The 24,694-nt window shown below is 34.2% G+C and overlaps 1 protein-coding gene across 1 annotated transcript in view; it reads left to right on the forward strand.

The window, feature by feature from the left end:
* Nucleotides 1-24,694, forward strand: part of LOC150077776 (uncharacterized) — a 172,832-nt gene that overhangs the window by 93,806 nt on the left and 54,332 nt on the right. Inside the window, exons 4-7 of the mRNA XM_090384362.1 lie at nt 2,897-3,000; nt 4,016-4,234; nt 10,189-10,359; nt 14,706-15,059. Coding sequence (XP_090240488.1) covers nt 2,897-3,000; nt 4,016-4,234; nt 10,189-10,359; nt 14,706-15,059 — 848 coding nt within the window. The remainder of the gene's footprint in view (nt 1-2,896; nt 3,001-4,015; nt 4,235-10,188; nt 10,360-14,705; nt 15,060-24,694) is intronic.

The following is a 24,694-nucleotide window of genomic DNA, read 5'->3' on the forward strand; positions in this document are numbered from 1 at the left end:
TGAGTAGATCTCTTTCCAAACTCAAGAATACTGGTTCTGCTGATAGGAAAAAAGGAACTGGACGCAAATGAGTCTCTAAGCCAAAACAAGACCGCGTTTTGAAGCGCTTGTGCCTTAAAAACCGTAAAGCTGCTTCGTCTGAGCTAAAAAGAGAATGGAAAGAACATACACGAGTAGTAGCAAGTGCAGTAACAGTTAGAAGATGTCTCTTCAAAGATGGACTTGTAGCCCGTCGTCCTAAGAAGAAGCCCTTCCTCACAAAAAAAAAAAAAGAAAAAGAAAAAGGCCCAATTAATTTTTTTTTTTCTGTTTATACTCCAGGACGACCAAACGGTCAGAGGAGTTCACAAAGATAGACAGATTACAAGAAACAGCACTGTATTCAGTAGTCATGGGCTTGAACCCCGTTCACTCAAGGCACGTGTACTTATGCACCCATGCGCCTGCATGTCAAATGGACCCTCGAGCAGTGGAAGTCAGTTATTTTCTCGGATGAGAAGAAATTCAACCTGCACGGCTCTGATGGGAGACAAACAATTCACCGTAGACGTGGTGAAGAATACCATCCAGACTGTATGGTGTCTACAGTGAAATTCTCTACCAGCCAAATGATATGGGGGTGCATTTCGTATCGCGGAATAGGTCATCTGCAGTTTATAAAAGGTTCCGTAAATGCCAATGGATACCTTGCTATATTGGAAGGCAAATTGCTGCCAACCATTAGAGACCATTTCAACCTGCCAAGTAACTGCATCTTTCAGGACGACTCTGCTCCTTGTCATCAGGTGAAAAGTATAAGCAGACACTTTTGTAGTTACTTGAGTTTCATTTCTGCATTAGAGGTTCAACAGTAATGTGTTTACATTTGTTACAGGTGAAAAAATGGTTGGAAGAATAGTCTATTACAACTCTTAGTTAGCCAGGAAACAGCCCGGACCTCAATCCTATAGAGAACTGTTGGCATTGTGTGGAATCTGCAGTTGCCAGAAAGAAACCAGAGACCCTTCGTGAACTTCAGGAAGCCATAATTCATGTTTGGAACCACGAACCATCATTTGATTATCTTCAGAAATTGATCTTGTCAATGCCTCGACGGTGTGCTGCTGTCATCAGGGCCAGAGGCGGTTCAACTAAATACAGTATTAGTTCGCACCTGGTGAACTTTTCATTTTATTTTCCATTTAAAATGATAAACTGAAGCAAACTGAGGGCTTCTGATAAATTTCGGCCATAATTGTTGTGTTTACCAAAACTGTTGTATAAAGGTTGCAAATGCTCATTTTGGAATATTTTGAGAGCACCTATCAAATATTACTTAGCTTTGCCTTAACTGTTAATAAATATCTTTTGTTTATATTTCTATTTGTGATGCTAGTCATTAATGTAACATAACACCACGTAAAAGGGTTAGAAATGTGAAATTCCTAGGTGATGCACTTTCTTTGAACACCAGTGTATGTATCACTTAGTTTATAGGAATGACCTTGAAAAGCTGCTGGTGCACATTGCATTGTGATTTTTTCATCATGTATCATTATGGTGATTATAAGTTGTTAAACATTTATTATGTCTCACAATATTAAATTAAAGTTCGTTCAGGATTACAGGATACAAGGTGTGAAAATTGTACCATATGTAACCACAGCATTGATGCAGGCATTGCTATATTTTGGTATAGCTACTTGTCTTTCTGAATAGTTTTATTCCAGTCTTGAACAAGATTAAGTATTCTCACTGTGTAATTGACACCTTGCTGTTCAGCCAAGCCATTGGCACAGCATTTTTCCATGTGTCAATATCTTTGTAATGAAGTTCTTGCAGCTTTTCTTTCAAAGAATGGAAAGATGATAATCTGATGGGACCTGGTCTGTACTGTAGAAAATACGAGCCATCACAGTATATATCCACATAAGCTCTGATAGCCTCAGTTGATACACACACACACTTGTGTGGATTCTCACATTTTCATGGAAGAACAAAAACTCAGATTTTCTCTTTTGTGGAATGTTTGTTGAGAGTTTTTTTCCATTTTTCATAATGTGCTCACATAATGATCTGTGGTTTAAGTTCATCATGGGCCTTGAGAGCAAAAATTACATACAGTATTAAAATGTCATGGAAATTTTATTATACGCTTCCCCCATGGTCTGGACATGTTCCCATCATACTATCATCTCTTCAGTCCTTTGAAGGAAGAGCTGTGAAGACATTGCAAAGGAGGATAATAGAATGTTCCAAGTGTTACAGAGTGGGAATACATTTTATATTGTTCAATGCCTGATGAAACCTGTTTAGAATGATGGGACATATTAAAAAAATAATATCATCAATAATATCATTCTGACTACATATGGCATAATTTTCACAGGTGTATCTTTAAATTGCATGAAAATTTGCTTTAAATTGGGCATTATTTTCATTGAAATTTATCTGATGGTAAGAATTACTTTTCTGTTCATACATACACACACAGGGTGTTTCAAAATTTATGTATACACACTTTAAAAATTTATATTTAATGAACAATATGCATCAATTTAATTTTCTTAAACTCATTTTGTAGCTTAAAAATAGACAATATTTTTGCAATAATTTAATTTTTGTTGTATTTTATAGATACCTCTAAAATAATGGAGAGTATCCAATTAAGTTTTGAAGAAAGAAAGGCAATTATAAAATGGTATTGGAAATATGAAAATGTCAATGAAGTTCAGCATGCTCGAAAATCATGATATGGAACAAAAGCGCCCACACATTTAACAATTAGTTGTTTGTGGGATAAATTTGAGGAACATGGAACCTATTCTAAAGTGTGTGTACATAATTTTGAACCACCCTGTATATATAATATGCTTAGTTTTTATTAGTCATTGTTTATTTTATTTATTTATTGTAGTATTGATATTGAAGCTCCAGTGACACTAAACCAGAGTCGTGCTGAGGACATTACTCTTAAGGAAGATTATGGAACACTGAGTTTAATGGCAGATGATGGTTTTGGTAAATATTTTATATATATCTTTGAAGCTGTTCTTGCTTTTAAAATAATTTCAGTTTTATTTAAACACATGTAAGATATTGTTGTAGTAATGGCTCAAATATTAGAATGAAAATTCGATAATTGTAGATTACTTAAAATACCATTTATAATTGACTTAATATGATAGATTACTTAAAATACCATTTATAATTGACTTAATATGATAGATTACTTAAAATACCATTTATAATTGACTTAATATGATAGTATAGCTTAATTTATTATGGTACTTACTTTTTTTTTTTTTTTTTTTTTTATAATCTGCAATTGACGTTTGAATAGGGTGGATGATAATTTAAATTAGGAGTAAGTAAGTTGGGGTTTAAAAACAGAAGTTAAAATATGCGCAAGGAAGTAGAAGTGCACATCTTCATCCTTGGTTGTCAGTATTAAAGTTGAAAATAAATGGTTAATACTGGATTTATTTTCAACTTTAATATTGACAACCAAGGACGAAGACGTGTGCACTTCTACTTCCTTGCGCATATTTTAACTTCTGTTTTTAAACCCCAACTTACTTACTCCTAATTTAAATTAAAATTATCATCCACCCTATTCAAACATCAATTGCAGGTTATAAAAAAAAAAAAAAAAGGTGAGTACCATAATAAATTAAGCTATGCTACCATATTAAATATTAGAATGAATTAAGAAGTACACCAAGCAGCAATTTCACACTAGTTAGTAGTAATGATGAAGTGCGTATAAATTGCTTATGTATTATGATAATAAACAGTATTTGAATCAGTTGCAATTTTCAGTAATTGAACTTTTACTTTGCTCAGAATTTGTTATGCTGAGGCAGTTTTATATCCTAACTGTACAGATTTCTTTTTTTGCTTATAGTCTTATTTATATTAAAAATCGATAATAAAGAAATTCTCTAAATTTGACACTTTTTATCTATTTAAAGTATTTATCTCATATTTCTGTTGTACCAATAAGTAGTACTGTTTATTATGCATTTCTTTACAGGTGACATGAGCTTTGATGATCCAGAAGTTGTTAGAGATGCAACCAATATTGATGAAGGATTTGATCATGCTAGTCTTTTGTTGGGTGAAGATAAATCTGGAGATAAATCTAATGACTTATTACAGAACAGTACAAATAACTCTGGAACAACTAGTAAAGATCTTGATGCTCCACTAAAAGATGATGGCTTTGGTGGTGCTGTTGGTGAAGGTCTTTTAGGTTTGTATTGATTTTGCTTCTCCTTTTACTCCTTTCCAGTCAGTTTACATAATGAATAACTATGTTGATCTACACTTTGTTATGTTGATTTAGATTTTCTAAAATTAAAATTTCCCTCTACACATATACGTAGTTGATTTAATAGAATATTTGTTTACCAAGCAAAGTATTAGAGTTCGACTCTCATTCTGATCTATTCAAGAATCAAGTGTCTGAACAGATTGCAGGATTTTTATTTTAGTAGGTGCATTGGTGGACCAGACTTTTACCCCAGCATGGTAGAGTATAAATAGACGTGAATATAATTGATGATTGAGTTTGTCAGAAATGTGAAGCAACTTTGCCTCAGAAATGATGCATTTCACGACACTCCTTTATTATTTCATTAGTACAGTGGTCCTTCAATTAGCATTGTATTTGGTTAATGATAATTTGCTTTACAATGCACCTCTTATTGGATCCATGCATTTGATTAACAGTGAAAGTTGCAGTTAACAATGTCAATATAAATAACATTTGGGCATTACTTTTGGCAAAGAAAAGTGCTTGTAAGCCACAAGGCTTAAACATCCATATGCTTGTTTTAGGCCAGTCATAGAACTCTAAAAGTAATACTGTTGTGTTTATTATCACTTGGAATCTCTCTATCTCTCTCTCTCTTTCTTTCTCTCTTGCCTTTTCAGTGCAACATCTCTCTGCAGTTTTTCTAAATTAAATAAATGGTCACAGTCCCCAAAAGTGAGTATAAAAAAAAAAAAAAACAGACATAGACAAAGCAACAAATTATTTTAAAACACAAAATAGCATTATGCATTGATTATATGCAGAGTTATGCAATATAATTTGTAAAAAGATCGTTATGCAATGATCTTTTTTAGCATTTTCCTGTAGGCAATTATGATTGTTAATAAAGGAACCGCTATCTTCCTGTATATATCTGAAATTGTCACTTGAGAGCATTGTTTTATCATCCTATAATATTAGCACGTTATTATATTGTACTAAATGCTTTTAAAATGCAGTCTGTGTAATAGATGTATGTTTTTTGCAACATCCTGTGTATAAAAGGCAGCTGCTTTCTAGTTGGTACCATCAGTTTCTATTCAGAGCAATAAGTTGTTAACTCAAAGGAGAAAAATGTAATTATTGTTCTTGATTTGGCGGAGGGGAGGACAATCTAATTGATTTATTTCCAAACAGGTGTTGGTTGTGATCAGTCTTCTTTGTCAAGAATTTTTAGACTTTTAAAATGTCTAAGCCTTCTTTATTATATTACAAGCAGCACAGATTTCAGCCATATAGGAGGAACATGCTGATGTAAAGGAAAGAACTGTCAGACAGACTTGTCATGAGTGGTCTTAATGTATATCAACCATATAAAAAGCTTTATTCACCAAATCCAAAGAAAATAATGTCCAGCCTGAGCTAAATAACATGCTAATTGGACAAATAAGCAGTAAGAATCTATAAACTTTTAATGAGTTCACATTTAACCTGTGTGGATCAGATGGAAACCATCGTGTTCAGCATAGACACGCAGTGAAGCTTTTTATCCTGACTACGTTTCGGTCCACTTTGTAAATAGTTCTGTTAATGGTAACTAATAAAAAAAAATTTTAATGGAGACTTCTGCCTCTGCGCTTTCAATCATGCTGTAAAAACTATATTTTCCATCATGACTCATTCCTCTCCACATTACAGGAAATATCATTTCACACAGTTTTCATTATATTAATGAAAACTACACAAACCCCATTGAAAATTGCTAGCACATTATGGAACAGAATAAGACATCAAGAATCTGTTATACTCAGTCAGAAAAAATTGACGCTTATAGGTACAAGCAAATACTAATCTTTTATAAAAGACTTGCAGGAAAATGTCACAATCTTATGTTTATTAGCGCTAGTATATCTTAACTTGAAAAGAACATGATAGAAAGGGGTTTATATGCAAATTAATGTAGCTGATACTGTAATTTTCATTTTTGTTTTCAGTGGATGAGTCTAAAATTTGTCTACAATCCACGTAGATTCCAGGGTTCTTAGGAACTAATTTATTCGTTTGCTGATCTTTGATATATGCCCTCATGGGTATCACAGTTGGTATACTGACCACTCTGCTATGGAGGCTCCTTGTACTGTAGTAGCTGCCACATAAATTGTATCACTTTAATAAAGTTTTCAAAAAACAAGCCTTAGAGCTGGAATGATTGTCCCTATACAATGAATTTTCTAATAAATTAACCAAAAAATGATAAAATACTGTATTATGTTGATAACAAGATTACATAACCAACTATTTGGCCATTTTATTTAGAAAAAAAAAAGTCACGTGCCTGCATGGGAGGAGGTTTAGAATTTGTAGTTTTGCCTCCTGCAAGAAGTCTTCTGTGTTTGATATATGTGATTGTCATCAAACCTTCTGATTTTTGTCCATCCTAACACTTTTTTTTTTAATAACTCTTATTTTTGCACTGATTACCATTTTTAATGTTCTCAATACAAACAAATATGGTAATTTCCATTCTGAAGTTCCTCTATTTACCTTGCAACTTTTTTAGGCGCCTCCGTAGCCAGGTGGGGAGGAGCAGCAGTGCGCAGCACACGCTTCTTGATTAGACCGGGGTTCGAGCCCGTCACCACCAAATACGGACGATGCGGAAAGGTCAAGGAATGACCACCGCATATCCCGGAGCAATATGGCCTTAGTTGCTAATGCTCCTAAAAACCAACAAAACAAAAACAAAACAAACCTTGCAACTTCAATTAGTTGTTTAAGATCCTTTTCTAATGATACAGTCAGTTATGTTTTCTTTGTGCATTATATTCCCTCTGCATAAACTTGTTTCTACCTTCATGTTTAGGTACTGTTTGTAATTATTATTGTTTGTTAGGTTTATCTTTTTTTCAAAGTTTGCTAAAAATATCTTCATAGATATAATTGTTTTCCTACCTTGCTGTTAATATGACTGCTAATGTAGTAAATGTCCAACCATTCCTGTTTTTTTTATTATTAGTTTCTACCCTTCTTTCTATCATATTAAAGAAACTCTTCTGTTTCTTTTTTTCTGGGAGTCATGGGGCGGGGAACCAGGTTTCCCCTACCTCCCTGGCTGCGAAGGCACCAGGTGCCACCACTCAACATACAACACATATACAAACATTTCAACACTAAACACACGCTTGCTGGCATTGCATTACACATGCTACAGTGGCATATAGGGGAAATCTTGCAGATCGTCTTAATTACAAACAACACTGTTTCCTTTTTTCTAGAGTCTTCAATAACAATTCTATCATCTAATGATTTTCAGTCGTGTTTTTTTTGTTAGTAGAGGTGACCCCAGCTTAACGCTGATAGTTCGTTCCGGAAAAATAGAGCGCTAAGCGAGCGCCGCATTCCCATAAGGTAACATATGTATTTGTGAGTTGCAGTCGGTGCCATAGGATATTTCCTAATCAATAATAAACAGTAGTGAAAAGATGTACAAATGTTAGTCAAAATATTTAATATTCAAATATTTGTACATATAAAATATTCTGCATTACATACGTATATAATTGTGGTAACTACTTACGTATCAAAATTAAACTTAAAATTCCAATTAAAATCATGAATTTAATTGAGGAATTTAATCATGAAAAAATGTGTCGATTTTGGGTTGAACTTTGGCCCTCTTCCAAATAAACTAAAAGGGGTATTAATTTTAAATCCCCCGCAGCGTTACCGCCCTACAATAAAGTCAACCGATCCTTCGCCGCTTTGAAACCTGGCATGTTTTTTTCTTCTTTCAATATGAAACTTCTTTTAGGCATTTGTTTCCACAAAAGTCCTACTTCATCTATGTTAAAAACTTGTTGAGAAGTATAACACATAATACACCTCTTCAATAATTTTAGCAAATTCTTTTTTGAAAGTTTTGGCTCCTTCATCTGCACTTGTGGCTTCTCCTTGGATTTTAAATCTATTCAACCAGCCCTTACCAGTTTTCGACATTTTTTTTTTTTTAGGTGAGTTTTCTTCAGATAATCATATTGGCTAATCTCTTTCTCTCTCTCTCTGTCTTTTTTTTTTTTTTTTTTTTTAATAACATTTAACTTAACTGAATTCTGCATTGGATATTATCTTCAATAAAATTAGTTAGTCTTTCCATTTCAATCCTAATAGCCGGCCTAGCCCTAGTTGCTTGCAGTGGAACAGCTGTCTTTCCCGCTGCTAAAATTAATTCTTTATTTTTTTATAATTGTTCTTACAATTAATTATGGCACACATTCTTCCTAAATTATGGCACACATCCGCTTGTTGTTGACCGGAATCGATTGGCTTCAAAACGTCTAATTTAATTTTCAATTTCAAATTTACATTTACATTTATAGTCTTCGTAAATGTAAATTTACGAAGACTATAATGTAAATGTAAATTTACGAAAAATGCGCCCAGACATTGTTGCTTTTTCATTCTTATCGGCCATTATTAACTCTTCGAAAATGTAACTGTGTTGGTTGCATTAATTAAGATACAATGTTCAAGTAAACTGTCCGTTACGCACGATGTCTAATACTGTACTGAGTTATGTCTAGACTTCGGATAAATGCATATAACGCAAAAATTACAAGCAATATACTTGATCATTTATTAAAATGTTGATCTCGGAACTACGTAGCAAGTCACTGTACTGCAATTAAATTAGCGTGCGAGAAATTTCTCTGAGCATGGGAAAATTTCTCAAGTCGGCGTGGGAAACGTTTTAACACTGTTTTGCTATTCATTTTCAAGCTATCGACTCCATCAAATGAAACGATATGCCAAAGATGCAATCTGTAAAAGAGCGTTATAGTCAGATACGGGTTACAATATAAGAACAGCATTAAAGCGAATCAGCGTAAAGCGAACTGCGTTATAACGGGGGCCTGCTGTAATAATTATTTGAAGAACAAGAGGAATATTTCATAAAAAAAATTTTTTTTCAGTTATTGTTGAGATTGGGTGTTATAATCTAACTCTAGACCAGCTTCAGTGGCCGACTGATGCATAAACAAGTACCGATATATTTTCCTTGTAAAAAATGTCATTCAAGTTTTTCTCAAGTATTGTTAGTTTAAGAAACAAAACAGTCATCACAAAAAGTGGTGAACCTCCAGCATGTATTCAGAGCATATCACTCTACAGGCATGGAATGGTAATGCTTCCAGAATGATGCCGTGATTGTACTTGGATGCTGTTTATTTAAATAGTATGAACCAGAGCTATAATGCTCAAATTTTATCATGCAAGGTCATTCAGAGGTTCTCATTAATCTGTATTACTGCAGGCGCTGCTGCTAAAGTCAGCAGATCATGCTTTCATTGAATTTTAGTTTTCACTTCTTGTAACATGCAAGCTGCTCTGAACATCTTGTATTAAATGATATTGTTTCATGTGTAAGGCCTTTGTTAAAAATGTTGAAATATTTTGTGCTTACTGCAGCATGATATACCAGTTTAACTCTTTAAAAATAGTTGGTGCAGCTTAGCAGTGTTATTTTTGGCACTTATTAAAGTAAGAATAACTGGATAGTACTGTGCCACACCATTGCCTTTGTTAAAAATGTTGAAATATTTTGTGCTTACTGCAGAATGATATACCAGTTTAACTCTTTAAAAATAGTTGGTGCAGCTTATAGCAGTGTTATTTTTGGCACTTATTAAAGTAAGAATAACTGGATAGTACTGTGCCACGCAATGCACTTTTTTCATACATTATTTGTGACTTCCCCAAATATTCTTAAAGTTTTGCACTTTAGCTGGAATTTTATGTATATATTGTGAAGAGGTTTGTTCTTTCGTTCTTTTTTTATTTTATTTGGTTTTTGAACATTCTTTGCCAAATGGACAAATTGGTTGATCAAAAAATTTCAATTTGTGCATGGCAGACTAGAAAATGTGAACTTTTTTGTTATAAATATTTTTCAGATGGAGAGACTGGAGGTCTGTTCGAGCCAACAGGTTTGTTTGATGATGCTCCATTGGAACATGTGCCACTTGAATCAAGTTCAGTAGATAATCAAGCCGATGCACAAGAGGAGCCATCGAGCAGGCAGGATCTTCCAAAAGATGATGATAGTGATGATGATGATATGTATGGTAAGTGAATGATGATAAAGATTTTAATTTTGTCTTTTGGTTAATGCATTTAATTATCACATTTCATTTAATTATCCCAATAAGGTATATAAGAGACAAAGACACAGATTTTTTTAATTTAATCTTTTTAAATGCATTAAAAAAAAAAAACACTTATCTGTGTATATCTTAGTTTTATAAAATAAAAATAAGTTGTTATATGTGCCAGTGATAGCCTGAAAAGTATTGCATAACCCTTGAAGGGATGGAGGTAAATCAGAAAGAAAATAAGAATACTTGTAGATTAAAAAAAAAAAAAAAAAATGTCTTTAATTTGATATATCATTTTTCTACATACTTGCAATACATTTTGTCTTGTGCTTAAGTTATTATATGCCCTTTAGGTAAAATTCTTATTCCTGGGCAGCCAACCATCTCTTCACTACTACATTTGCTTCATTGGAGCCGTATCTCCAAACCTGGGCTATAAGGAGGATGCAGAAGTGTAACACTTTTGGCTATGGGAACTCAGTCATATGTTACATGAGCTGCATGTTCAAAGATGTTTCCATTTAAAATAGTAACTTTTTTATGAATAGCTGCACAATAACAATAGTGTAAATATACTAACTGTCTCTGTGTGGGTAGCAGAGTGGTTATAATCACCTTCCTTTCCATGCCAGGTGGGATAAGGCCTAGGTTCAAATCCCATCAATAATGCCAAGAACTTTTATCGGCTTTATTCATTCTGTGGCTGAGTTAGTTACTCTCAGGTGTAGATAGCAAAGTTTGAACAACAGGATGGCAAACAGTGAGGACTTGCTGTTTTGAATAGTGGTTCCCAAAGTGGGCAGTACCACCAGCTAGGGGCAGTGGATTTACCTAGGGGGCCACAAAGAAGCAAGGGGACATTTGAGACTGGATCTTCCCAAGCATGTTGATCGCTTATCTACTATTGTTCAGGCTAGCGCATAGCATGAATATTTGTTTAAGTAATTACACAGAGTATCACACGAATGTGTGCAGAACTGACAATATTTCGTTCTCAAATTATAAGTGAAAATCGTGCACCCATTTCTGAGTACAGCGTTTTCAGGAACTGTTGTCTTTAGGAAAATTGGTCTCTGCGGCATTTTTTTATTTCAAGTGTAAAAGATTCTTTTATGACCTTGTTAATTTTTGATCACTTATTGCATATTTCTCTGAACTATTTGCAAAATTCAATGAAATGAATTTACAGTTGCAAGGAAATGATATCAACCTTATTAAGGCCAAATCTGTAGTATCTACTTATTTCAAAGTTAACTTTATTCGAGCACAATATAGGCTGTCGCAAGGTGTATCAATTTCCCTCTCTGTCTGAGCTAGAAAAGATTGGTGGAATACAGGATGATGATCTGCGAGTCTTTTGTGACTATTTGGATACACTGCATAAAGATATGTGTGAATGATTTAAGGATCTTCTTTTGATAGAAATTCCCGATTGTGTGATGAATCCATTTTTAGATATTGAGAAGGTTGGGGTATTAGAGGAAGAACTAATTGAGTTACAAAATGATATTGAACTGAAACCGAAGTTTAAGAAATCTTATCAAGAGTTTTGGTTACAGAAGAAAATTTCTGATCACTATCCTGCACTATAGACAGTGGTTAAGAAGCTACTTATTGCATTCCCACTCCATATTTAGTAGAACGTGCTTTTAGTGTGGTCATCCAACTTATCTCCAAGCAAAGAAATGGACTTCAGATTACTGAAGTGTAATCTGGCGATTTAAGGCTCCTTCTAAGTGACTTTAAAGTGGACACTGAGAAACTGGTATTATGTCATCAAACCCATCCCTCTCATTAAAAATTTGCAGAAAAATCAACTTGATTCTAAATGTAGTTCAGTAATTTCAATATGTTGAATTAAATAAAATAAAACTTTTATTGGATTTGAAATAAATGTGCAATTAATCATTACTGTTTTGAATTAGATTTTTATTAGGTCGTGCAGTCTGCCACTCAGAAAAATATTTTTATGGGAGGTGTTAAATATGTGTTTATGGAACAATGGGGGGCAGTGACACGAAAAAGTTTGGGAACCACTAGTTTATAAAAATGGTTTAGGTAGATTACTACCCGGAATCAAAATGTTATTATTTGTTTTCAGTTTCTTCGGTGATTTGTGGGGACAAAAATATATGTAGTTATCCAAGTAGGGACTTGGGGTGTTGTTAATGGTTGCCTTTTCCTCTCACCTGTTTATTTTTAGAAGTTTTACTTTGAATTTTTAGTGCTGTCAAATGATGTTATTTCTCAAGCTTTATTAATAAGTAAAGAAACTAATTAACCTATCACATATGCATTAATAATAATGGTTAAAATATAATTTGTCAGTACACTACATTTTCCAGCTTCTGTGTACAGAATGGTTTCAGCAGTATGAATGGCTTCTACTGTCATAAATCAGCTCAAGTTTCAAACAATCATCACCTTGGAATTCTTTAATATGAGTTGGATGATATTACTTATATTAATATACATTCCAGTTGCTTGCTAAACCAAAATAATTATTTTTATGAAGTACATACAGCTAACCCTTGTATAACACGATAGTTTGGTCCCTACAAAATCTTGTGTAATGCGAAACCATGTTATATGGGACTAAGAACCAGTACAAAAAAGGGGGAGGGCTTACCTTCCAAAAGCTAACAAAAATATACCATTTTTTTTATAACTATCAGAAACTTTATTTTTATAGTAGTAATAATTTAATATTTTAACTTTATTTTTATAATAGTAGTAACTTAAATAGTAATAACTGAATAAATGTCTTACCTTACAAACTGTGATACTTATATGTCAGATAATGTACGTTCATTTAATTTTCTTCTTCTTCTTCATTGCTGCTAAGCACAATCTCTTCTGCAGCATCTAGATTTCGTGTACCTTCTGCTCTCTTTAAAAGTCACGATCTGCACGCTTTGAAGTCAATTTTTTATGCTCTCAAACAAGGACAAGTTCAATAGCACTCCCAACAAAATACAGTGGACCCCCGCTTAGTTATAAAGCATAAATTTACACTTGCGTACATAGCTTAATTAATATGTACTGTAATTGATATTTCTGTTCACTGACTTTTTTTTTTTTTTGTTGTTGTAAAATTTAAAACAGTTAATAAGCAATTAATAACAAAGAACACAGCACGCACAAGGTGCAACAAACACTATATGCACCAGCGAGATTCAGAGTAATGAATTTCTGAAAATTTGTTTTTTATGTGATTGAATATTTCACGGAAGGGGAAACACATTTCACAGTAATAACATGAAAACCCACAGAATTCCAGCTATTGGTACTATAGCAAATGCAAGAAGATCGCGTTTACTACCCTTTTATAATTGATTACACTAACAGAATAGACCAATAAACCGGAAACTGCAAATTGTTTTTATTGTTTTATGGTCATGACCTCCAGAAATGTACTCTAGAAAAATATCACTACTAGCAAGTCAACAGCAGGGATTCACGAAAAGGAATGGAAACGTTGAAAATGACATCTAACATAATAGCAAGGTTTTTCCAGCACAAAAGCTCAAAAATACCGTGTTATGCGACATTTCCCACAATTTTCAAACCGTGTTAGAGTGAAACCATGTTATATAAGTACCAGTTGTGTGAGGATTGCCACAATTCTCAAACCGTGTTGTAGAAGTACCATGTTATACAGGGGTTGCCTGTATTCGCATATCGAGTATTTTTCTGTAATTCCTAATGTATTTCTCAGTCATGCCATTATTTATATATCCTTTTCTGTAATTGCTCTATTTATTGTTATTCTCACAGATTTTTTTTTCTCTATTTTTTAAGATGTTTATCACTTGTAAAATCAGCTGTCATTGCCTGTACATTAGGCTGTCTCAAGGCTTCTTTTCTCATGCTTTCATACGTTGTAAGCACTACTCAGCTTTGAATACTTGTTTTTTTTTTTCTATATTTGTCCCTTTTAACCACCGTATTCCTTTGTTTCTTGTGATGTTTAGCTTATTGCAAAATAAATGGAATTCTATGTATATTAATTTATGTTAGAGTGCAAAATATTGACCATTAAAACTTTGTACTGTTTGGAAGTGGTATATAAGGTATTTATTGCTATTTGCTACATGTAGGTTTTATAATTGTCTTCTAATGTTTCTAATTAAAAATTTTTGTAGTATGAAGACTTCCAGAATAGTGACGTTTTTTGCAAGTTGTTTAAATGATGTAGCACAGTGCCTTTAATCAAGAGTTTTTATGTGTTGGTCAGCTGATTCAGAAAATACTTAAAATTCACTCCCTTCCTTTTCCTGAAGTTTTGAAAATTATTTTTTTTACATAATTAATAGGTGGACCACCCTCTATGGGAGCCCCTTCACCACCATCCAGTCCAGAATCTGTGGTAGCAGGGACAGCAGCTGAAGGGCTATTACCACCACCAGTTCCACCACCTCCACCACCAGCTTCTCCACCACCAGCACCGTCTTCATCTCCACCTCCACCAGAAGCCCCCATACCTGAAGAAGGAACAAGTCAAACTGATGTTGTAGATGGGGATGTAGCTGACGGTGGCGATGAAGCACTTTTGCCACCTCCAATCGAAATACCTCCTGAGCCACAGTTGAATGTTGATCAAACCACTTTAATTCACAATGAAGAGGAAACTTTTGCCCTTGCACCACTCGATACTACTGTTATTCAGGGTAAATCAAATTTAATTGTTTTTGATTATGAGAGAGCATCCATGACATTTTTTATTTTAATAATAATCACCAACAACTGTTATTCAGCTGTTGGTGATAATTCTGTACCCTGTATTTCAAACAGGGGAATGAAATATGGGGCGCAGCACTGAAATAATGGTTTTTATTTTACTTTATCAGTTGAAAAAATTGAGAGCTTAAAAAAATATATTTTTAAGCTTTATAAATAATGCTATTTTAGTTCTTTTAAACAATATAAATAATGCAGTTTTAGTTCTTAAAAAGTAAGCTGGGTCATTCTGTGCTGAAAATTTCTGTGGTACAATGTTGTAACAAGTTTTCTTTAGGCACTTTGATTTCTTGTCAAATCTCGTTTTTTTTTAATTCAGTGATATTCAAAGGACAATCACAAAAATCTTTTTCCTTCATATATCGCTCAGGAAAAAGTCCTTTACCCCAAGGACTTTAAAGGCTATTCTGTGCCTCCAAATCTGCAAATAACATGATCAGAAAACATGTTATGTAAAATTTGCATAGTGTCACAGCAGGAGTGGGCTGTTGCACTATGCAAATTTTACATAACAAAAGCGGCGCCTCCGTAGCCAGGTGGGAAGGAGCAGCAGTGCGTAGCACACGCTTCTTGATTATACTGGGGTTCGAGCCCGTCACCACCAAATACGGAGGATGCGGAAAGGTCAGAGAATGACCACCGCATATTCCAGAGCAATATGGCCTTAGTTGCTAATGCTCCTAAAAACCAAATAACAAACAACATAACAAAAGCAAATAGTTTTGATTTATTTCTGTCTTAAATCATTTTGTAAAAAAGGACATTCATTTTTACAAATTTTGATTTTGAATGATCATTTCGTGAAATCATTCATATGCAGTAAATGAATGCATTGTTTTGCATTTGCTGTCATCATTTGATCCTCCTTTTTAAAAAAAAATATATATATATATATATACATACAATCAGTCCTCGTATAACACATGTTTACACTACACGAATTCGATCATACACAATTTATAAATAGGGGAACGATATCTTATATAACACGAACAGAATGCGCCTTTGTGTTTACAAGAAATGGCAGTTGAACGCGGAATCACCCCAACTGAATTGCAACCCTATAGGAATGAAGAGAAGATTCTAAAAATGTATTTGTGTTTTTTATCAGTGAAGGGGAAACACATTTCACCATAATAATGTAAAAACCATCACAATTCCAGCTATCGGTATAATCGCAAATGCAATTAGATCGAGTTTACTACCAGTTTATAACAGATTCCACTAGCAGAAACGCAACTGGAAATTGTTTTTATTGTTTTATGGTAGTAACCCCTAGAAATGTGCTTTAGTAAAATGTGATGTGTTAATAGTGTATCTCTGCCTTTATGGTGTTGTTTATTCAGTTGCTGCACACGCACAGCTTTGTTTATGTGTATCAAGCGTGCCTCCTAGTTTTGTAATTGTGCTTTATTCCCTAAAAATGAGTAAAATACTTAAAAGGTGTGAAAAGGAAGGGTCTTGGTGAAGACACTGCAGATTCAGAGAGAAAAAGAAAAGCAATATCTATAAACAGAGGTGGACTGGATCAAAAATTCTTACCCAGGAAAATTTGTAGTGGCCTCATACTAGCATTTATGGCCAAAATCACATCGGCCTCCCGCCCACCGGGGTTTCCCCAGTAAGGCTTATGGCCAGTCTGCCTCTGTCGATAGAGAAAAAAAATATGAAATTGTGAAATGCGTTGAGCAAAATGAAAGGCCATGTGATATTGCATGTGCTACAGGCTTAAATAAGGCAATGCCGAGAATTACAAAGAATGCAGAGAAAATAAAAACAACTTTCATAGCAGGAACAACTCAAAGTGTAATTAAAATCCATTAGATTAAGACACAAAGAATTGGAAGAGATGGAACGGCTGTCATCTGTTTGGATAGAAAATAAAACAGAAAACAAGTTTGCTTACGATAGAAGCAAAAGCATTAGCAATATTTTATTATGTAATAGTCGTAATAAAATACTTACGTATTTTATTACGATTATTTATTGTGTTTGGTTTGGTAATGTTTTGGTTACAAATGTGTGTTCAATCTTGGGTGGCCGTCATCTAACCCTATTTTTCCCATAGGGCCTGTTGTTTATATTGCACGATTTTGCATTGCACGAGGGTTTCTAGGAACACAACTATTGTGCTATACGAGGACTGACTGTATATATATATATATATATATATATATTTTTTTTTTTTTTTAGGAGCATTAGCAACTAAGGCCATATTGCTCCAGGAATATGCGGTGGTCATTTCCTGACCTTTCTGCATCCTCCGTATTTGGTGGTGACGATATATATATATAGATACTGTAATTCCAAATGTTGCAACTCTGTACCATACCATAACTTTTCGAGTGTTGGCATTAGAGGTGAGCGGACGCGCTTCGTCAGGGCTCCTCAGTTAAGTGGATTGGATTACTGTTGATTAGTGCTTTCAAATATTTGATTTATTTAGATATTGTTGGATTATTTTGTTTTAGGTTTTCCTGTAATAGTTTGATTTTAATAATATTATAGATATAATTTTTTAAAGTTAATTTTCATTGATATTTAGCTAATTTTATAATGGTAGTTATGAGATCTGCCTTAAATCCGTCTCAGGGTATCGTGACTCACACGGAAATAGCTGATGGCGATTTACGGGTGAGTCATGATTTAATCCATTGTGGAACCTGTGGAATGTTTTCCAAGGTCAACCTGGTGACTAATCAAAGCTCACCTGGGGATCCTTTTCATTGTGATCGATGTAAGGAGTGAACTGATCTTAAATTACAATCTGGTGCACTGATGGAACAATTTGAGTCACTGAAAAAACGGGTGCTTGCCCTCGAGAATAATGCATCTGGGAGCTCGTCAGGGACTCAAGACTCCAGCAATCGACCAACTGATGCACACCCGATTCGGGCCTCAAAACAGAAAAACCAAGTGCAAACTACTCTGGTTAAAAAGGACATTGTTTTATTAGACAATTTTTGTCTAATAAAAAAAACTTCAAGGGTTGTGTTAGGGTAGTTAAATATACAAGAACAGTAAGTCTTAATTGTTTATATAGTATTGTTAGAAGTGTCATCAATAAAATGAGCAAATTCAAACTGCTGGTTAAAACAAGTAACGCAGACATAATATGGCTTACGGAGACGTGGTGCCACCCGGAAATTGGGGATGATGAGTTTCAGTACGGCTTGTATAATGTATTTAGAAAGGATAGGGTAGATAGAAGGGGTGGTGGGGTAATGCTTCTTATCAGAAGCAGCCTGAGTGCGACGACAGCTTTCCTGGATTCAGACGTTTAATATGCTAGTATAGAATCTATATGGTGTGAGATAGTTGGAAACAAAGGTATAATGCGAGTAGGAGTAATCTACAGACCAGGTGATTGTGAAGATTATGACGAAAGCCTCTACATGGGCAAGTAAGCGTCATGTCTTATTATGGGTGATTTCAATTTACCTCTAATTGATTGGAGTAAATGAGAAGGAAACTCAACATGGGGAACAAAATTTTTAAATCAACTAGATGACTGTTATTTGTATCAACATATCAGGGAAAGTACTAGAGAAAAGAATATCCTAGACCTCATCATCACCCATGAATCAGATGACATAACAGGGCTGACAGTAGAGGAACCAGTAGCAGGAAGTGATCGTAGAGTTCTACAGTGGATGATGACGAGAGAGAAAGTAAAAGTCAAAGGAATGGGTTTTAATTTCAGAAAAGGAAATTAGGATGCCTTAAGGTACTACATGACCTCTGTTAACTAGGTAGATATTGCAGAGAGAATGAATACAGTTGAACTGTGGTATGCTTTTAAAACATTAATCACAGATGCCTTGAATGCGTATTTACCATTAAAAAGAATACTTCACGAGAAGAGTTCCAAGTTGGATGAATAGTGAAGTTGCCACATTACTTGAGCAGAAAAAGGCGGCATGGAAAGGTTACAGAGCAATAAAAAGTACTGAAGCCTATAACAGCTACAAGATGATCTGTAATAGAGCCACAGAAAAGGTCGACAAGCAAAGGCAGTTTATGAGAAATCACTAGCAAACAGAGCAAAGAGGGGGGGGATAAGGAATTCTTCACATATATAAATGCCAAGAAGAGTAGGACAAACCAGATCGGACCTTTATGTAAGGGAAAGGGGATAGTATTAAATACACCAGCTGCTGTTGCAGATGAACTCAGTTATTTTGCAAACAATATTTACAAATTAAAACCTTTTGTGGCAATGGGAAATTGTGGGAGCAAAGTTGAAAAATATGTGATTAACGATGTTGAAATTTTGCAAGATTATTTAATGAAAAAACTTTCGAGCCTACAGGCCAGTAAGGCTCCAGGAGTTGATGGAATATACCCTATAATCTTAAGGGAGGCGGCAGGTGAGTGCATTGAACCATTGAGGTTAATTATGCGAGCATCACTAGACTCTGGGGAGATTCCCTTGGATTGGAAAAGTGCCAATGTATCTCCCATACATAAGGGTGTCTCTAAGAGTGAAGTGGGAAATTATTGACCTGCCAGTCTGACTTCAGTGGTAGGAAAAATCATGGAGGCAATGATCAAGGGTGGAATTCAGGATCTTTGGATCGAATTGAAATTCTCAAGAGTACTCAGCATGGTTTTGTAAAGGGAAAATCATGTTTAACAAATCTGGTTTGCTATTTTGAAAGGGTTACTCACGAGCTGGATTTAAGGAATAATTTCAACATTGTTTATTTAGATTTCAGCAAAGCTTTTGACTCAGTCCCACATGAGCGGTTGCTTTATAAGCTGGAACAGGTTGGAATCACTGGTGAAATCCTTAGATGGATAGCAGGATGGCTTCAGAGCAGGAGGCAGAGGGTTGTGATAAATGACTATTCTCAGATTGGGTTAATGTAAGAAGTGGTGTTCCCCAAGGATCAGTATTAGAACCACTGTTGTTTTTAATTTTCATAAACGACATCGATGAAGGGATAGAGGGCATGATGTCTAAATTTGCAGATGAAGTTAAAATTGTAGAGTAGTTAATGATCACTGTCAAGCTGAGCTTCTTCAGAGAGACATTAACTTCAGGAATGGTCAGAAAAATGGCAGCTATGCTTTAATCCAATAAAGTCTAAGGTATTACACCTGGGAAACAGTAATCTCAAAATAACTTATTCACTTGGTTGGTGGAGTTCAACTGAACCCAGTACTGGAGGAAAGGGACTTGGGTGTTATGATACGGTCGGACATGAAATTCTCTGAGCATTGTAAACAGATTGCAAGGAAGGCCCATGGTGTCCTATCGATGGTCTATCGAACTTTTGCAAGTAGAGATAGGGACGTGATAATCCCATTATATAAGGCTTTTGTTGACCACACTTGGAATACTGTGTTCAAGTATGGAGACTGCACCTAAAGAAATACATCGAGCTTCTTGCAAAAGTTCGATAGACCATCGATTAAATGCATAGCAACTCTGCAACCCACATATTCGAAGTCTTTCTTCATAAGGACACCCTTTTACCGATCTCACCAGGCGAGTTTGGAAACTAGACACCTTAGAGGAGATTTGATTGAGGTGTTTAAGGCTCTGAGAGGCATCATTAAAATGAATGAGGATGAAATTTTCAAGATTATAAATGATGCTAGAACTAGGGGACATAAATTCAAGTTACGGGGGGAAATGTTTAGATTGGACTGCAGGAAGTTTTATATTAGCCAGTGAGTTATAAATTACTGGAATAAGTTGCCTACATTGGGTGGTAGAGCAGCAGTTTGGGGAAATTCAAAGGTCATCTGGATAGTACCTTCGGGTGAGGGAATCGCATAGGATGATAGGTTTAATTTCCTTTTCTTTTATTAATTATTATTATTTGTTTATTTTATTTTATTTTAATTTTTATATATGTTTTATTCGGGTTTTTTTTTTTTTTTTTTTTTTTTTGGCTGGTTCAGCATAAGCCATAGGCTTTCTTGCACCATGCGGCCATTACTAATACTAATAACTGTCAGTTTATTGTATGGTACAGAGTTATATAGTACAAAATTATTCAGTGGTTCTTCAAACTACAGAAATTATTTTGAATTTGTGCAGAATGCTGCTATCCTCAGGCTAGAACAAGGAGGGTTTGGCAAAACCTGAAACAAGGATATTTACCTTGTGGATACATTTTATTCATAATTCAAATTTTATATCAGTGGAATTTTAAAACCTGGTACAGAACATTTACCGAACAGTTTTATCAGGAATGCCTATTGCAACTGAATGACAAGGATTAGATACAATTGCTTCCCTCTATTGTTGTTTTGCAGCATACAATACAAAGTAAATAAATGACCATGTTTTTCATCCAGTACCCTACCAGTTGTTTCAAATTTTTGCATTTAGTGTTGTGCTTCAGCTATTGAATTCAATTTTATAAAAGAAGTATGTACATAATGTGCCATTCCAAAGACCACAGGGATGTTTTACCAAACTGAAGCAGTTAAATACAGTTTGTTAGTTTGCAGTGCCACATCCTGTATATAAGGCATCTCCCTAGCCAGGTGGGAAGGAGCAGTAGTGCGTAGCACACGCTTCTTGATTAGACCGGGGTTCGAGCCCGTGACCACCAAATACGGAGGATGCGGAAAGGTCAGGGAATGACCACCGCATATTCCCGGAGCAATATGGCCTTAGTTGCTAATGCTCCTAAAAACCAAATAACAAACAAACAAACAAACCTGTATATAAATAACGAATAAATTTTACAAATAATAAAAAAATTATATAACCACATCATCCATATATATTGAGATGCATATTTTGGTTAAAAAAATTTAAATAAAAGTCATGTATATAAAATAATAGTAAAAAATATTAATTATAATAAACCACTTAAAAGAATAAAGTAATTTACTTTTCATTATTGTTTTAAACATTTCACTGGGATGGGGCTAAAATTAACCCCAAAAGGAGAAGCATATTGTATAAAGCTGAACATGCTGAATATCTGTCAAAGCAATAGACAATAGCTTAAAATCAGACAAAATGCCTAAGTCATTCAGATGACAATGTGTAAAAAATATGTATATATATATATATTTTTTTTTTTTTTTTCAAAAATTTATTTAAACAAAATTAATCAGGTATTTTTGCTTACTTTCAAAAAGTAGTAGGCAAAAATATAACTGATCATCCATGTGTGAGAGAGAGTCATCCACAAAAGATCAAACCTTGGTCATTTCGGAAGCACTAGTTTGGAATCTATCCAGACTGGAGTTGATATCCAGTTTGCTTGCATTTCATGGCAGCATGCATAATTTATCTCCTGTAGTGTATGGCATACATTAATTATGCAAATCTGCAAATCTGTAAGCTTTATTTCAATCATTTGTACAAAAAAGCTTAGTCTTCTGACTAAAAATAATTCAAATTATGTCATGAGAATTTTGAAATATATAAAGCATATTAAAATATCATTTAGTGCGCTTTAAATTCTTTTGGAAAGAAACTGTTTCAGAATTATGATTAAAAACTTGCAAGAAAGAATCCAAATACAGTTGAACTTCCCTATAACGAATTCGATAAATCCAGCAAAAAAATTTGTTATAGAGAAATTTCGTTATACAGAGAATATCTTTTTTATTAGAAATTGTTATCTAATTAGAAAATGAAAACGAATTTACATTTATTTTTAATGTATTTTATTTCAAAAACATACTTATTTAAATTACGTTTACACAATTTTCTCCGGTATCACACATTAAAAAAAATCTGTAATTTTCGTTTGCACTGATTCTCGAAGAAAACCTCACATTTATTCAGATTTAAAAATCGCATTAAAAACATTATCAAGAACATTTTCACAAAACTGTAGACCCATACGAACTGTTTTAAAAGCGTTAATCATTTCTTCGCGAGTTGGCTTTTCTATGGGTTGTTCTGATGCATCTTCAGCGTCATTGTTAATTTCTTCGTGATCATGGTCATGTCTAACACTGTTCAGCAGTATTTCATCTTCATTTGGATGTTCTGCTGTGATCTACATAAACATAACTATCCAGAGTTATTTCATTTTCGATGTTTCCAGATGATTCTAATGTCCAAATGTTTTTCAGTTGTGAAATGGACAATTCATCTTGTTCGTCCAGTCGTTCGACTTCTGTATTTAATGCAAATCCCGCTTTCGAAAAACAATTTTGAATAGTGTATTCAGTGACATCTTTTGTCCAAACTTTTGCCAGTTCAGAGATGCAATCTCTAAGGTTAATTACACTCCAAGTTTCTATTTTCTGATAACGCATTGACAATCTTCATTGTTATTCTCTTTCGATAATGAAATTTAAAATTTTTAATAATGCCTTGGTCCATTGGCTGGAGTTTTGATGTTACATTTGGTGGTAAAAACAACTTTGCACTTTTAAGTTTGTCAGAAATACTGGCAGGATGTGCCAGACAGTTGTCAGTTACCAACATAATTTTCCTTTTTTCTTTTGTTATACGCTTATCTAGTTTTAATATCCATTCTTCAAAAATATCACTTTTCATCCATGCTTTTTTATTAAAAGGTGTAGTCAACTTCCAAAGATTTTGTGCCTCTAAAACATCTTGGGTTTTTTGATATTCCAATGACTAAAAGTCTTAATTTTTCACTTCCTGTCATATTTGCTCCAACTAGCACAGTGATTCTTTCTTTGCTTTGTTTTCCACCAAAACGTTTATCATCCTTAAAAGCAAGTGTTCTATTCGGTAAACATTTAAAGAATAAACCCATTTCGTCAGCATTAAAAACATCCTTACGCTCATATTCTTCCAAAATCTTCTTTAAGGTATTGTTCCTCCAACTGTTGCAATCTTCTTCGTGTACATTAACACTTTCTCCACAAATAACCTTTTCTGCAATTCTGTGGCGCTTCTTAAATTTATCTAGCCACCCAGTGCTCGCATTAAATTCTGTATGTCCAAGGGACTGTGCAAATTTCAGAGCTTGTTGCTTAATTATTAGGTCCGATATTGGGATATTCTTTTCACGTATCATTTGCACCCATTTTAGAACAGCTTTATCAACATCTTCATATATACACAATTTAATTCGCTTCTTGTCTGCTCCTCCTTCAATTGTATTTAAAATTGATTCTCGATTTTTTTTAAAATCGTAGATAAACTGCTTGCAGATATGCCACATTTCTCCGCAACATCTTTTTTCTTAAAACCCTGGTCAATATCATAACAATCTTTGCTTTATCATTAATACTTAAACACTTTCTCTTCGACATTGTTTTCGCAATTGTAAAAATTACTGGACTTCAGCTCTTGCTGATTCATAAACCGCAAACTTCGCTGCGCTGGCCATATAGTGAATTGTTAGTACAGGTACCGCCTACTCAGTGACGTTCGCTTGCCAAGTCAACAGTATCACTCGCTTTGAAGAAATATACGACTTTGTGAATTTCTTTTATTCCGCTTTCATTCTTGTATACACGAATGAAAATTTATGATTAACGTATGCTGTATGTTACTTTTCAGAAAAAAAAAAAAAAAGAGCATATAGCCTATGTGATTGATGACGAACGAAATAAAAAAAAAAAAAAAAAAAAAAAGAAATCATGAAACTACTGCGAGTCC

This window comes from Mastigoproctus giganteus, chromosome 11 (genome assembly GCF_048544385.1).
Source record: "Mastigoproctus giganteus isolate SK-2022 chromosome 11, ASM4854438v1, whole genome shotgun sequence".
In the NCBI taxonomy this organism is placed as follows: Eukaryota; Metazoa; Arthropoda; class Arachnida; order Uropygi; family Thelyphonidae; genus Mastigoproctus; species Mastigoproctus giganteus.